Source organism: Mesocricetus auratus, unplaced genomic scaffold, assembly GCF_017639785.1.
Source record: "Mesocricetus auratus isolate SY011 unplaced genomic scaffold, BCM_Maur_2.0 Super-Scaffold_100026, whole genome shotgun sequence".
Classification (NCBI taxonomy): Eukaryota; Metazoa; Chordata; class Mammalia; order Rodentia; family Cricetidae; genus Mesocricetus; species Mesocricetus auratus.
The window spans coordinates 916,229-933,606 of NW_024429207.1; the positions used below are offsets into that span (position 1 = coordinate 916,229).

At 37.3% G+C, this 17,378-nt stretch overlaps 1 protein-coding gene across 2 annotated transcripts in view; it reads right to left on the reverse strand.

Moving 5' to 3' along the window:
- The window catches only part of Vegfc (vascular endothelial growth factor C), a 94,560-nt gene that overhangs the window by 28,681 nt on the left and 48,501 nt on the right, over nucleotides 1-17,378 (reverse strand). The window contains exons 1-3 of one of the 2 annotated variants that reach the window (XM_021225213.2): nucleotides 14,829-15,818; nucleotides 3,225-3,426; nucleotides 1,004-1,194 (exon numbers count right to left, since the gene is read on the reverse strand). In XM_021225213.2, the coding sequence (XP_021080872.1) occupies nucleotides 1,004-1,194; nucleotides 3,225-3,426; nucleotides 14,829-14,840 (405 nt within the window). In that variant the 5' untranslated portion in view covers nucleotides 14,841-15,818. Of the gene's footprint in view, nucleotides 1-1,003; nucleotides 1,195-3,224; nucleotides 3,427-14,828; nucleotides 15,819-17,378 lie in introns of those variants that run through there. The other variant, XM_005066687.4, reaches the window with a different exon arrangement.

A 17,378-nucleotide genomic window follows, 5' to 3' on the forward strand; every position in this document is an offset into this window, starting at 1 on the left:
TCTGTTCTAATGCCTCCACATATACCTTTTAGCTAGGCTTAACGATGATTTTTTAACTAGATAGACCAGGAATAATAGAGGGAACAGTCTTAATTTCCATGGACATTGATATCTTACTAAAATATGGCAATTCTTAGATGCTACTGTTGATCAGATGAAATATGTGTTCAATTAAACCATCAATTTGATAAAATTTTACAGTGTGCAAATAAAATGAGAGTTTTAAGTTTTTCTATTTTTATTGCACCACAGAATGCAATGATTTTTGCTACAATTCTAAAGCCAAAGAGTTTAAACACATAAAAGTGCCTTGTTGCTAAATGAAAATGGTTATTCTTGTGTGCATGTGTTCATCTTTGTGGGAGTGCAAGAACATGTACATATGACAGCCAGAGGTAAACCTCAGGTAAAATATCTTGGAAGTCATCTACTGTGTTACTAGAGACAGTGTCTCTCATTGAGACCTGGGACTTACTTACTGGTTTATCCTCACTGGCCCTTGACCCTATCCCTGACTCCTTATCACAGGAATTATAAACCCGTATAATTATGGTACTGGAGACTAAACTCACAACCGTGTGCTTCCAAATTAACTACTGAAACAACTGAGTTATCTTTCTAGTCTCTGATGATGGTTATTCAGGGATGAATGAATGTGTACAGAGTGTAGGTAGACATACATACTCTAAATGCTGTATATGCTGTAGATGATATATAATATAACTCTGTATATATACATGTAATTGTACTAGGTCATGCATATTTACTGTTTACTTGACTAAGCTTTGATTTTATTATATGAGCAGAGTTTATAATGCATTGATTTCTTTCTTTGTGAAATTGGAGCATCAAAAACACAAGATAATGGAAACATTTACTTCATCCCCCTAATAAAACCTAAGAAGCTCCCACATGAAGTATGTCACCATGGTGGGATCGGAGGTATCCTATTGCCCTGATCACTCAGAGGGTTCTAAAGTAGAACTGAGATAGAAACACCTACCGTCTTGCTGAGGTAACCTGTGCTGGTGTTCATGCATTGCAGCCCCTCACTGTTGCAGCAGCCCCCACATCTGTAGACGGACACACATGGAGGTTTAAAGAAGGTGTTTGTGGCTGCTCCAAACTCCTTCCCCACATCTATACACACCTCACGTGGCATGCATTGAGTCTTTCTCCACTCATTATCAATACCTGTCGAGTCATAGGGAAGTCCATAAGTTACACAGAAGCCACCAAGGGAGAAACAAAGCCTACAACATGGGGAAGTTACTCATATTTGACTTCAGATCTTAAGTTTTAGCGTAAGAGAACGAGAGAAACAACCGACTGGATCCTAAGTTTCCCTATGAATGGGAATGTAAGATAAGAGTTTGCAGAATAGTCGAGAAAATTTCATTTTAGAATGATTTCCATGGGGGGAGGTAACAAAAATAGAATTAAATTAAGGATTTAAAATAATTACACCACTACCCTAACACAAATGTTTGGCTCTCGTTGCTTAAAAACGGGAAATTGAATACATGGATGCTTACCAGATGTGCAAAAACAAAGCCATGTTCTTTGCCTGGCATGTACAATTTCTGTGGTCATGAAGCAAATGTAAACAACATGCTTTTGCTTTTCTTTTTAAACTGACATGTAAATGAGAAGAAAACTATGGTTTTGGTTTCAATTCAAAACTCATTTTTCAGGCAAGCTATCCAACAATTTTGAATAATGTCATGACAGTAGCTATGTGAAAAGCAAGGTTATTTTCCACCTAATACGACTTGTAGCTTAAACTGACTCTCTTCAGGAAAATTAAATTTCTTATCCCCCTCATGCTTTCTCTTGAACTCCTGCTTTCAAAACACTGTTGGCTTACCAATTGCGGATGACTGAAATAACCATTTCTTTAATTCATAATGACTTTCTGCATTGTGTTTATTTGTTATTTGCTTATTGCTATTTTTCTTTTTGTAATTTAAATTAGAAACAATCTTGTTTTACATGACAATCCCAGTTCCCTCCCCACCTTGCCTGTCACTCACAGACCTCCTATCCCATCCCCTTTCTGTTCCTAAGGAAGGGTGAGGTCATAAATTATGGATTATTCCACCACAATTCCAGTTGTTTGGTTTTGCTTTAAATGGACTTTGCAATATCAAATTGTATGTGCGTATGATGGGGTGCCTACCATGCAGTGGCTAGAGGGAGACATCATGTCCTCTATCATTCTCTACATTAGTATCTTGATAGAGGTTTTCTCGGTGAACCAGAAACTCTCTGTTTAGACTAGGCTGGCTGGCCATCTAGTTCAAAGGATTTTCCTTTATGTATTCTCTGCAATGCCGTGGCTTTGGGTACCCATAGCTATGCATGCCTTTATGTGAGTGTTGGGGAATCAAATTCAGGTCTTCATGCTTGCAGAGTCAGCTCTGTTACCCACTGAGTCACCTCCCTAATCCCTATATCGAACCTTAAAACACAGAAACATTTAAAACTAAAGTAAGCCTTTTTCTTAAATTGGCTCACCAACTCCTATTATGTCATTTTATACAACATTGTAATTTTGTATAAAATAGAGTGTTATGGCAGACATTCTACTTCATAAAGGGCAATTCTGAATCAGCTATTTCTGAGGAAACAGAACAACAAGTAGATTGGGGAGGTGATATGGGTTAGTAATTTTTTTTCATTATTTTCAGCTGTGTGTGTGTGTGTGTGTGTGTGTATGCGTGTGCCCACCCATGTGTGTCTGTCTATGAAAATATTGCCCAGAGTGTTATGCACCTTATGCATAATGGATAAATTTTCTAGCACAAAAGTTAAATTAAGCATGTCCAAAAAAGGGAGGAGGGGGGAAATCCATGCACTGTTGTTTTTCTTAAAATACTAATTTTCTTGAGATACAAGCATCTAAACTAACCTAAATAACTAAAATAAGTTAACACAGTGTAGAAAATTTATTTAAGTATTTTCAAATGTTTGCAATGGACTATTATCCCAATTCCCCAAATAAATGTGTTTTGATACCCACGTGATATCTAGCTGTGAATTTCAAGAAATCATCTAAATGCATAAAAAGAATTCCCAAAGTGTTTTATTAAAAGTAATTCTGTTCACTTCTATTTTCTTTACTGGGGGCACTTCAAATATACTAGCTGGAAGCAAAGGCCCACACCATCACCATCACTGTGGACCTCATGAGGTTCCTCTTGTACTTTGCTGCTTGTACTTACTTTTCAGGATTTCTGTGTTATAATGTGCAGCAGCAAATTTTACATTATCCCCTGTCCTTGTGTTGAGAGTAGGCTGCTGCCAGCCACCTTTCCTCAGCTGGCACTTGTACATTTTCCAGTAGTCTGGGTACAGGACAGACATGAGCTCATCTACACTGGACACGGACCGCAACTGCTCCTCCAGGTCTTTGCCTGCGAAAGCCTGTCAAACAAAAGTACAAGATCAGCACTCCACCAGACTGAGAGTCTAGGAAGACAAACCCAAACCCTTCTGCTTTAAGGTGACACACACTGAATCTGCTAATAAAAGTCTTACTAACAAATCTTTACTTGCTCCAATTTTATGGTAAAATTAATTTAATATTAATATCCAATGTCTCAACTGGCACAGTTAAACTGTATTTGTTTTTAAGACCAAAAATTATGAGACAGAGTTTTTAAACTTTAAAATTTTTAAATTAAAAAATTTAAAATTCTTTGTTGTAGTCACAGCTCTTTTGCATATTGACAAATTTGCTTGCTTAAAAACTTATTCCCATATATACTTCCCTGCTACCATATATAAGCAAAGTGACACAAATTTCCTCTAGAGTTATATACCAGCATCTATACAAGTAGTCTTTAAAACACAGAATATTACCTTTAATGAAAATATAAATAAATATCAGGCTTTTTACTTTTTATTTAAATTAGAAACAAGCTTGTTTTACATATCAATCCCAGTTCCCTCTCCTCCCCTCCTCCTCTGCCCCACGCCAACCCCCATCCCATCCCATTTTCTGTTTCCCAGGGAGCAGACCTTACACGGGATCTTCAAAAACTGTTTCATTTGAAGTAGGGCCTAGGCCCTCTCCCAAATGTCTAGGCTGAGAGAGTATCACGCTATGTGGAATGGGCTCCCAAAGTCCATTCGTATACTAGGAATAAATACTGATCCACTACTAGAAGCCCCATAGATTGTCCAGGCCTCCTAATTGACACCCATGTTCAGGGGGTCTGGGTCAGTCCTATGATGGTTTCCCAGCTATCAGTCTGGGGCCCATGAGCACCCACTTAAATAGCAGACTTTTAAAGTTGGATTGTAGTGTAGTGGATAGAATACATGGTTAGAATGCTCAAACCTGTGGGTTTGGTTCCTAGCAGTAAGAGAAAGGGGGAAAACCTGGACTAGTTATGGCAGCATGATATAAATACTTGAAGTTGAACATTAGAGGAGACCTTAACATCAGTGAAAAATGACACAATATCATACCTTCTCAGTTTATATATATGGTATATTTGCTTGGAGAAAATCTCACATGTGACACAAAACTTGAGTCAGAAGTTTGCAAATCTAAAATCTTTACTGATGGAAAGAAGAGTTATGAAGTCAAAGTGACTGAAGGAAGCTCCTTCTATGAGATGATATGTGTGATAACAGTTTCTCAGTATTTCAAAATACCATGTACATATATATCAAGACGTAATATACTATATATCTATGTATACATATATTGTTTGCCAATCAATCCTTAATAAAGCTAGAGAATAAAAGAGGAATCAGATAAATTTTTGCAAACTGCCAAGTTCAACAAAATGTCATAATGCCTCTATTAGCATCTAATCGTTAAATATTCTCCAGAAAAAAAAGAAACAGTGAGGTACTGTATGTGACTGGAAGGTTGCTTGCGCTCTTCCCCTACAACTCTGCTAAGACTATAATCAACGTCTGACCTTATCGAATCGCATAGAAAATGCAGAATAGGTCATGTGTTCATTGAACCAGGAGCACCAATGGGAGACATGCACAGAACATTAGATGGTATGTAAGTATGTATATTGGATGGTAACAACAACGAAGGAAAAATAATTCTTCTGAGTACCAGTGGGAATATATATTTGTAGTTATTCAAGGATAATATTGTTACAAGCTGATGGGATTTTACACATATTCCATGAAGACAGCAAATTCACTTTGGGATTCTACTTTGCATAAATGATGCTGTCCTGTCAAGCGATACATTCCAACTCATTGTAAGTCTGTCCATATATGAGTGTGAAAAAGTGCCATGTAGAAAATAAAGAATGGGTCAAACAAGTTGCAAAATATAACAGATATCACAGGACGTAATATAATCACATTACAAAATCATGACAGAGCTGTATGATATAAACATGGAAAGGGTATACAATATGTCCATTAACACACATAGGGAGAAGACATGTACTTTTTGAACAAAATTTACATATTGAGTATTTGTATACTGTCTTTAGTAAAAGAGATATAGCAAAAAGTAGTTTTGTTCTGCAAAGTACAGGATGACTTATGTATTCAATACACTTTTAAGTTTTAAGTGATGCACATACATAATTCTTAATAATCAGAATAAAAATAATCATTTGTAAGCACATTGCAGGCTATCAGATTAGCTCTTACAATTTCATAGAACATGTTTTTGATAGAGTATTTAAATTATAAGAATCACTGAAAAGAGCAGAGATCATTACAAATGGATGGAATAAAAGTGGATTACAGGCTGAACTACCCATTCCCTTTTCTCTACAAGATGGTCATTACTGTATTACATTTGAATGAAAGATAGCCTTTAGCATCAAAAGATGCAGATGATGTCCATCTTGGCTTGAAATATCCTACTATATTGGCTACTATTAAATTTCAACTCTTTGAGCATCATCTTTCTCTGTGAAATGACAGTAATGTTTTCCCATAGAGTTTTTGTGATGATTCAAAGTAAACAACAGTAGCACAATATGACTGTTGCAGACAGCACAGGAACTGTCATCTGATTTTCTTCAGTTAAAGGGAAGCTTTTACATTTATGCAATCACAAGATGTGGTGCAGATTTTTCTTCTGATCTGACCCCTGTATTTTCACACTGAGTGACTAGCATGCTAGGAATTGAGCACTGTGGCCTAAGGAGAAGTAGGTGCCAAGTATTTCAAGGAACAGTGATAGAGTGGACAGAAGACCTAAAACTTCAAATTACATTTGACCATCTAATTGTGACGCATTCAATTCTTTACTTTTGAAGACGTGAAGAGGCCTCAGCAACTAAGAATGTGTTCTCAACTGAGCAAGTGACACTCAAAAACTCTTCAAAGGAAAGAGCTATTTACATAAAAGTCAAGTTTGTTCTTAACTTACTCTTGATTCTTTATGTTCGATGTTTTCTAGAACCCTTAGGTTATTTGCTTGAAAATGTGTGGGTTTTTTTTTCCAGAAGTTCTGTGCAGTTTATAAGAGACTGTATCTTACAAATAGATCCATAACTTGAAATGAAGCTTCATGCAATCTAAAACCCAATGTAAATTTGCAGTGTAATGTGGGAAGATCATCTAGGAGATATTAGTAGTTGTCCTAGGATAGCTGTTAGCATTCTGTATTAGCAAAGAATGACCTAAAGGATGAAGCATTGTAAGGTGACAAAAGTCAAAGATAAGTTAGCAACAAAAGTGATGAGCAGAGAACGGGAAAAGAAACAGTTACCTAAGTGTCCATGTTAGCAGAACAATGATGTCAATCTCTGTTTCTTGGGGTCACATGATGAGAAGGAGCCTTTCACCTGCACTCTATGTTCTTTATGAAAAGTCACATCAGAAGCTGATAAAGTCATAAACAAAGAGGGCTCTCAGGTGTAACTGATAACTGTATGGCACACACTAGTGTTCTTTGAGGTGCCTTGGTTCGATTAAAGTTTGTTCCGATGGCTGGTAGAGAGACAGCTCAATTGCATGCAGGCATTTCTACTTGAAAAAGCCCAGAGGATCAACAATAAATGGGAAACAAGAATGACAAACTGAACTTGTTGCAACTAAAAATTTGTTTTAAAATTCTATAAACAAATACAAAGCTGTTTTCAAACTACTATCAAGTATTATAGTATGCACATATGGGCTGGATGTTTATTAATAAGTGGATGGGGTTGAAATTTGTGGGATAATTCATATCCTGAAGTTATGAAAGATTTCTTTTTCTTAAATTTATGTATTGCTACCAAATGATAATAATCAGAAGTGATAGAATGGGTAAAAGAACATAAAAAGGGGTTTATCATTATTGCATTATTGCATATATAAATCTGGTTTCTTAACCAAAATATCTGCATTTTAGAAGTGGATAAATAATAAGATTGAAATATGTAGGCTTACATATTAGATGCTTATATTTTAAGTTAGCCATAAATTATCTGTAAAAGAGTATTATAATAAGCAATACTTTGTGTTAGCATAATCAATTTTTAAAATCACAGATTCTACCTTATAATTTTATGTCATAGTCTATAGTGAAAATAACAGTTCAATAAGAAAAGAATTTTACTAAACTGAATAGAAAACATGTTAAATATTATGCCATACAGATCAATTCTCTGTCTAAATTATTAGTAGACGTCACCTACCACAGTTACCAAAGTCATTAACTGAGACAATTGCTTGTATTGCCTTCTTTTAAATAGGGTCAGATCAATTCACTAAAGTAAATGACTACTGAATTTGCTCATCCACTAAGATAGCAAAAATAAATAAATCAAAAACATGTATTTTATTTTTGTTGTTTTGTCCTACTTAAAAATGGCATTGCATAATTCATGGAGAAAATGTATAAAATTTAAAATCATGTCCTAACTATTTAAAACACCCCCCCCACACATACACACACACACACACACACACACACACACACACACACACACACACAGGAAAATGAGGCTTTAAGAACTGAGGAAAATTTCAACATGCAGATATAAAATTCACCTTTCAAGTCATTCTCTTACAGAACCCAGAACCATACAAGGCAATTCAAATGTTATCCTAATGAAAGGAATTCTGCAAATGGTTTACAAAACCTTATCAAGTCCTTTTACCTAAAATGTTTCAAAGAAAGTTAAGAGTTGGGCTTATCTGACCCTCAAGCTACCTGTCAGCCATGTCTACACAAATCTGAAGCCACAAGAGGCTAAAGTTTGGAAAGGTTATTTCATTTTAGTTTAGAGTTCAAAGCTTGCTGTGGGAAGTTTAAATTTCACATTTTGTCTGAAATGTTCTACTGTAGATGTTGAGAATAATTCTCTAGCAAAGAAGAGTTTTTTTTACACTTGTTATTGAAACCGTGAATTATTTTTAAATAGGCCACATTCTAGTTTGTTCATATGGAAACTAAAATTTAAAAATTATATTATTTTCTGATCAAAATTTAAGTGACATACTGGGGAGTGCTTTAAAGGCAACTTTCTGCTTCATCAGTCAACCCTGCAGTCAACACAATGGAAAACAAGACCCATGAAGGACACAGGACACTGAAACTACTGGTAAGACTTTTTTCCCTAAAATTAAACCCCTATTGATTCTACTTTCTATAAAAAAGGTAAAATGACCTCATAAATATTAATTCTTCTGTTTTTTTCCTCAGGCACTACCACAAACACAGCATTAAATAGATAAAGAAAAAATGCTTACAGCACCTAGAGACATTTGGAAACATCTAACTCTGGTCTAGAGATATCTTTGTTTTTCAGAAAAATGAGTGTGTTCTACTACTAGTAGAAACAGAGATCAAGAACACTATTACATTTCCAGGTCAATCTCCTACAGAATTGTCTTAGGGTAATGTTTTCACACTGCTACTTTTGGGAAACACTGCAGGGGGCAGTAGAGAGCTTCATCAGGTGGGATAATTTAACTTCATCAGATGGTGTAATGTACACACCTTGTATTGCTCTCAAGAACATTCCAGATGGTGGAAATTTTCAGGAATGTCACTCTGTAAAACCCTATGGAATTTGGACTGAATGAATGAGTGGGCTGAAATACCGCTACCTCCTTGGATTAGTGTGTATCACTAGACGACAGAAGCACGCGCTTTGTTTTCACATTAAGTATTTCATTAACAGTGCTCCCTTGACTCGTAATAAATGGTAAAATGTATTCAGTTACATATAGTATTCCTAAGTAAGTACCAAATGCTTATTAATTATTTCCTTTTACTGGTTATAATTGCAAAAACATGCTTTACATCTTTGAAAAAAATGTGCACCCCACTGTTTGGGAGGGGGCTTCGTGGGTGAGCGCTAGTAACACAAACATGAGTACCAGTTTACACCCACAGGACCCAAGAAAATGAGGGTCTTGCCCATGCAGGTAAGTAAGTGCTGTACTGCAGACTACATCACCAGCCCCTCCAACAGCTTTATAGTTAAGCTTGATATTCAGCACACTATTTGGATCGTACATGTGACTGTCCTATCGTTAACAACAGCATTAATGTCCAAAAGAACTGAAATTTTACTTCCTTTTTCTTCTATCACAAAATTCAGTTACATTATTTCAGAAAAACAAAACTTCAAGTGCTTTACTGCATGAATGGGGCAGGTCAAATGAAATGCCCAGTGCTTCATATGTGTTGTGAACTAAGGATGATTATAACCAAGAGTCGGTAGCATTAGTAAACATCGAAGCACTATGTCAATAGTATTCACTCCTACACAGCAAATTCAGCTTCAAAGCCTGCTTCATTCTCAGGTTATTCTTATAGTCTGTACTCTGAAAAATCTCATTTTTTCCCAGTGCATAAAGCACACATTGCCTTCCTAAAGACACATGCTTCATACAGTGTCTGTCTAGGGTCTGGGTTTTTAATTTGAGGAAGCCTATGTACACAGCACAAAACAATAACAAGAACATGCATTCAGCACAGATAGATAAACTTGTTTTTTGAGTCTCGGCTGCCACATTGACCATTTCCTCAACTGAAATATGAGGATGGCTGTAAATGTTTAAAGTGATCCTATGAAATAAGGTATGTAAGAAGCCAGACATTACTTATGGTTTCCTAGTTTCTTTAAAGTTCCGTTCCATATTAACAATGTATTTTTGTTTCCTTTTATGGTTGAGCTTGAACTGAATTTATTATGCCTATCTATTTCATATGGATGCAATCTGATATGCCCTTATACATGACTGATTTTCTTTCACTGGTGTTTCCATACATAAAGCAACATTCATTTGCTTAGTTTTTTTTTATTCTTTTCGATTATGATCTTGTATGTAGGAGAGCTAGGAACACCTATTTTTCCCTGGGCAAAGCATTTTCAGCTTTTCCCCAAACAGTGAAATGTGCTCAAAATGACAAAATTCCTTGAACCCTATCAACAGGCTTCTTTGTTGCCAATCAGAGCCCATTTAATCCTATGAGGATGAAAAATGGGGAGAAGAAAAGGAGATGATTATTTTCGAGGACACAGGCAAGAGGAACATATTGCAGCTGCTCAAGAGATTTAAGAGACAGCTTAAAAAGTCTTGAGAATGAGAAGCTGGCCCAGAGCTCTGTATCCTTGGTGGTTTTCAAAGCTGTCTCTTGATGCCCACACTTTATGCAAGGTGTGAGGATGACACCCAATCTTACCAGCATCCTTAATTCCACCACCTGCCCCATTTGAAGACAGCTGAGCCATGCTTATGCATCATACAACCCAGAGGATTCAAAGATTTGCATGTCTGTTTCTCAAAACAACCATAGCACACACCAAGGCTTACACGGAAACAGAATACATTTTACATGAAAAGAAAGACTGTCTTCAAAAGCAGGCAAAATCCACATAAGAAGTGTCCAGAATTAAAGTGAAGGGCAATGATAAGAAGCTTCTAAGCTACCCACACTTTTCTTTCCAGCCCAACTGTGGCTACTCTAGAAGTTCACCTTTACTTATTTGTGTGAAACTAAGAGTGGAACGTGCTTTCTATTCTAAAGCATCCTGTATATGCCTGAAGATCCTGAAGCAGAACTATCATCTGTTACTTAATTCTTTAATATATCTATATCTATCTATCTAATACATATATTCAATGCCTCTTCAGCTAGCATTTAGAAGTAATAACATATTTTAAGGTGTAGATAACAAGAAACATAATTATGTCTGCCCGCAAACAAAAACTATATAATGAGATGTACCTTGAGAAGCGTCTAGCATTCAGTCATTACCTTTGTAAAGAACAGAGGACTGGCCAGGCATTGGTGGTGCACGCCTTTAATCCCAGCACTCGGGAGGCAGAGGTAGGCAGATCTCAGTGAGTTTGAGGTCAGCCTGGTCTGCAAGAGCTAGTTCCAGGAAAACCAAGCCACAGAGAAACCCTGTCGCGAAAAACCAGAAACAAACAAACAAACAAACAAAAAAGAACAGAGGACTGAGACATGCTATCTGGGGAGACTCTTCCTTTACTAAAGTATTTTAAGTAAATGGCCAAAGAGAAAAGATTATGAAGTAACCATTTTCTACTGGATGACTACAGTGTGCCAAGGAATGTCCTAGGCATGTTATCCGGGAACAAAGTCTCTCCTTTAGTGCAGTTTGTAAACTAGAAGTTACATGCGTTTATTTTGAGTGCTAAGAATCCTAAATAGCAGCTTCCCAAATTTCTTCTTTTCCAGGAACTTGCAAAGCTTAAGACATACCTGTTTTGTATAAGGCAACTAATTCCAGACAAATTCTCTGTAGTTTATGTGCTTGTGTCTAAAGAATTCCAGATTAGTTACTAAAGTGTCAGAGAGAGGAATTTGTTGCTATGAAACAATGTTGAGGCAAACAAAGTTGAATTATTTAACCAGAAGTACTGCATCTAAAAACATAAAACTTCCATTATGCACTCTCAACCAACTCCTGAGCCGTTGAATTACTTTCTATGACTAAGACCTATGTGAGAACTTATTTCAGAGAGGCAAGTTATTAAATTTTAATTGTCTTTTTAAAAAAAATCTCTTTACTAGGGCTGAAGGGATCTCAGTGGTGGCAAGAGATTTCTGTACTCCTAGAGGACTTAAGTTTAATTCCCGGCACTGCTACATAGGGTGGCAAACAGTTGCCTGTAACTATAGCTCAGAGTTCCAACATGCTTCTCCAACACAGCTAGCCTCTGCTCACTAAGTGGGCTGACTTCAGACAAACTTAATGATGAATTAGAGGTAGTGGCAATAGTTCCTTCCCCAGCTTGCTCAACCTCCCTCTCTCTCTCTCTCTCTCTCTCTGTCTCTCTCTCTCTCTCACACACACACACACACACGAATGAATGAATTAATGAATGAATTAACACATAAAATCCACTAACTCATTGTCATTTATGATGGCACCAGTTTAGTCCACAGTTGTATTTTGCTTCTAGAAAGTGTGTGTGTGTGTGTGTGTGTGTGTGTGTGTGTGTGGTGTGTGTGAGAGAGAGGGAGAGGGAGAGAGAGGCAGCAGTTGGTGCTTCGAATATGCTGACGCTATATACTTTTATTTAAATAACATTTCTTTCGTTTATTTTACATACCAACCCATTTCCCCTCCTTCCTCTCCTCCCATGCCCTCCCTTTTCTCCTCTACCCCTCCCTATCCACTCCTCCTTAAGGAAGCTGGGGAAGGAACTATTGCCATTACCTCTAATTCATCATTAAGTTTGCCTGAGGTCAGTCCACTTAGTGAGCTCTGGGAAAAGCACTTACTTTGGGAAGCCACACACACTTCCTTATCACGCCAGAATTCCCTAGATCCCTAACTGCTTACTTTAGGAACACCACTAAGCCAGGACCATTACTCAGTGTCACAGCTGTTTTAGGCAATGTCTTCCCACAATACATTTCTTGATTGCCTGCTTTGTGCAGTCTGAATTTCACAAGACTGTCGGCAGGTGTGTCATCGCAAATACTATTATTTGTACAAAAATATTAAGGAATAAAGCAGTACTTGCTAACAGAAGATGAAAATTTAAAACCAGATTCTGTGTAGTAATAAATATTTGCTGTAACCTTCCTAGTCCTAACACACTAGATTTAGACAAATGAATACAGTGTTAAAATCTCAGTTGCCCTTTAACACAGACATGTCTACATTTCTGTGGATAAAGTAAGTAGAGGCATCAAAGTCCTCATTAAATAGATGAAAACCATTATGCTAATGAAATTTGCAACCAGTATTCATAATTTAAAGTTCAGATTTCAGCTTAAGAATAATCCTAGCCCACATTTTATTTCCAGCTTAAAATCTGACCTGTGAAGGTCAAGTTTAGAATTAAATATTTACATTCTACATTCTGTGCCAATAAGCAGAATTCATGTTTAAAGTTTCACTAGAGGAAACTATCCATTTAACTGAACCAGCAAACTTCAAACATTGGACTCTCTACTCCTGTCTGCTATTAGCTTCCTGACCCCAAGATACAACCAAAGCATTATGGAGTCCGGTTCACTTACTTTAGCTGGTAAAAATTCCAAACTGCATAGTTGCTAATATTTGCCAGATACAGTTCTATATGACCAGTATATTACCAAACTGGATCTGATTTTAAGAGAACTGAAATGAATATTCTATATTCCTCATGTCCATAAGATTATATTCCTAAGATATCATTTGATTTGGAGTCAGGTGAAAGAGAAGTGGAGGAAGGGGGGGAAGGGAGGAAGAAACCAGCTTATCTGTTAAAGCATGTCAAACATATTTGTTATATATATTCATTAACACAATTAATCTTTATTGGATATTTAGGTGAAAGGAGCTCCTTGTGTCTCTGGAGGGCCTGCGTTTCCCAACAGAAAACCCCAATATAGAGGAGAAACTGTGTGTGTGCATCAAAGATACGTTCATAAAACTAATGTCAGTACGCTCATCTATTTTCATTTGTTCTGAATTTTTTTTCAAATTGAATGTATGAAGTGCTTTAATAATCTCTACTGTAACCAGTTCATGCTGCCAATGCCTTTTCCTAGAGTGGACTGTTAATACACCATTGAGTCCCTGTCTAATGGGCCTCCTCACTGACTCTTCCTGACACTTCGTCTGAGGAACCTAAATGTCATCATTTGGATGTTGACTGTTCCCCAGATGACCCTGTGAAGGTATTCGGACACAGGGGATAACCACAGGAGGCATTAGAATCTTTAAGTGTTGGGGTTCCGTGGGGTTCTTTGTCTGACTGTGGACATGCAGCTGAGGAGATTGTGTGACTTGCCCCCTCTTTGCTCTCTTTTTCCCCAGACTCCTGATGATTTGGGATTTGGCTTCACTAAAGCACTCCTGTTATGGTGTGCTACCTAAGCACAGGCCCATAAGCATCTGTTCATGTGCTGGAAGAATCATCATAGCTGTAAGCCCAAAATAACCCTTTTTCCATGGTAAGTTAATTACCCCAGTTATTAGCTGCAGTCATGAAAATCTGACTAACTGGTTTTTTCCCCTACTAAATCAGTTTAGAGAGAACCTTATCTCCTTCCATAGGTGATCACTTTGGGTATTTGATCAAATCTCACATTTCCCAGCATCCACTGGATCATATCTGATCACCTCGACTGACCTTTAGGAAGGATCCCATTTCACAATCTTCCTTCTTTCAAGAAAACTATTCAAATGTTTTTCATTCTCCCCAGAGCCACTAACTCCACAGATGTGTGCAAGACTTGTGTCATTGCTGAAGCAACACTTAGCTGTTCTTGTTATTGCAAGTTCTCTCTCTCTCTCTTTCTCTCACTCTCTGTCACACATGCACACACACACTAGAATACACACCTGCTATTCTGGTTAATTAAAATATAAACAGTAAGTACAAGCATACAAGGAAAATATTAAGCAGATAAAACACACCTTTACGTCCATATCCTTCTTCTCCTCTCTCAGAACTTAACAATTTGAACACGTGCTCCTCCTTGTTAGCTTACAGTCAGCATTCCATCTGGGTTTTTCTCAGCAGTTCACTGGAACTCTCCCATAAGTCATTGCGCTGCTTTTCTATTAAAGCCGTGGTGTGTGTGTGTTTACACTTGTGCATGTGTGCGCACACACATGCGCACACACACACAAGCTCGCTCGCTTCCTTGAGACCATACTTTTCTGCTATTTCCTCTCCATCAGTGTCTAGTATTATCCATGACCTTGGCTTACTTCTCTTATACATTATCTCTCCAATTAGAGTACTAATGGTTTGGAACTATTTTGCATCCTGTCATCTTACTTCCCTTTTCTGAATAACCTCATCTATTCTTGACTTCTCCAAATAATGTGTGTCTGAAGATGGAAATATGTACAGTCAGCCCAAACTTGTCTCAAAAGTTTGTCATTAGACTTCTCAAGACACCACTCCTAACATCTAATTTAGAAAAAAAAATCCCCTCAAGATCTTTTTTTCTCATATGCACAGAACTTAGTAACCTGTATCTAATTCAAGAGTCTGAAAATCAGATGCAGCGGTTCACTCTTATTCCAAAAGGAAATTTATCAGCAAGTCTTAAATGTTTTATTATGAAATTATAGCAATGCCATCCCTGTTTGTTCTGAAATTCTTGGTCAGCACAATGATTACAGCATCACCCTTAAAACTGGTCTTCCTATTTGCTTTTTTAATCAATGAATGACTGACTACACAGATCAGAGCAGTCCTTATCAGTGCTCACTTAACAAGGCCTCTTACCCAGCTGGTCAGTTTAATTATCTCACCATCTTATTTAAATAAAATCCACCTGCCACACTAAGTCAATTAGCTAGCTCCTGTTGAGGCCTCAGTTTTTCTCAACTGTGCATACCACCCTCTAAACCTCACTATAGAAAAGTTGTTTTCAGTCTGTGGGTGAGACCCTTTTGGCATACCCCTATCTCCAAAAAAAAAAGCTTACATTATGATTCCTAACAGTAGCAGACTTACAGTTATGAAGTAGCAATGAAGATAATTTTATGATTGGCAGTCACCAACCATGAGAAACTGTATTGAAGTGTCATGGCAGTAGGATGGCTAAGAACCGCTGTTTAAGTCCTTAGAGTCTTAGAATCTTTTTTTTTTTAGAATCTTTAAGCTTATTTTAGGCAAATAACCTTGACAACGATCTTTCCTTTCACAGAATTAGATTCTGCTAATGTTACACCTGGCTGGTACCTTCTCTTCACTAAGGGTCAACTTCAATGTCAGATTATCACTACAGACTCTCATCTGACTCTATACGCCAAGCCACACATTCACTTTTAACCCCTTGCTGTTTCTTTCCTACACTCCACGGCACTGTGAAAGTGTCCTCACCCATTCTCTGCCTTGCTTGTTCTCCTGTTCTCCCCTCCACCCCTGTCTTGTTGCATCTAAGCACCTCTTCTTTGCAGCACTCTCACAATAGAACAGGGGGAGTAAGCAGTCTCTCTTCGTTTTTCACCTCTAAAAATGCCAGTGCTGATAACTTTCGCAAAACCTTTTGAGAGCAGCTAAAGGTAATTTAGTTCAAACTTCATTAGAGTTGCTCCAAAAGCAACAGCTTCTATAATGGTTTTTGGGAGGTTTTCCTCTTTTTTTTTTTAGTCTGAATCATGAATGAAGAAAATAAACACGATTTCCTTCTTAGAGAGAAGATTAAAAGAATATTTGCATTTCAGCCAAGTTTTTCACCAGGCTAGTATTGTCACTCTACAGCTGGGCCAAGCAAAAGCAAGGATAATAAACACAGAAAATTTGTTTTTAATCTGATGTTTAAATTTATTTTCAAACCAATTAGAATGTAATTTGAATAGTTGAGTGTTCGAGGAAGTTCTATGAGGGCCGTCTAACATAATGCAAGAAATGTTCATTTTATCCCTTTCCTAAAGGCTTGAAATCTACAGTCAGACAAGATGAAGAATCACCTTGACTGCACCAGTGTTGATACAGAGAGTTATACTGGATTGCCATTCATGCCTGGTCCACACCTCTTAGTGGCTAACTAACTACTACTACCATGCATTTACAACTAACCCCATTTCACCTGAATCACAGTTCTAATATAACAGAAAATAAAGATGAAAAGCATGTAAGAATAAAGGTGGTTGCAAAAGTCCTAGTATGAAAATATTCTACCAAATGGGGATGTAAAAGGGCTCTGTGGTAGGAACATTTGCTCTACAGACATGAAGGCATAAGGTCCTGAGTTCTGATCCCAAGAATGCGCAAAATAAGCATAACAAAGTTGTGTGTGCTTGTAACCCCAGCATTGTGAGGTTAAAAAAGTGGCATATCAATAAAGTTCTCTCTACTAGAAAACAAAGCTCAAATTGTGAGTGGGTTCAGGCTAGGATCTTGTGTCAAGGAAGGACGCAGTGGAGAATGGTGCAGACCTGTACAGTCATAAACATGTACCACACACAAGCAAATCCTCCAACACATTGGTACCAAATTTAAAAAGC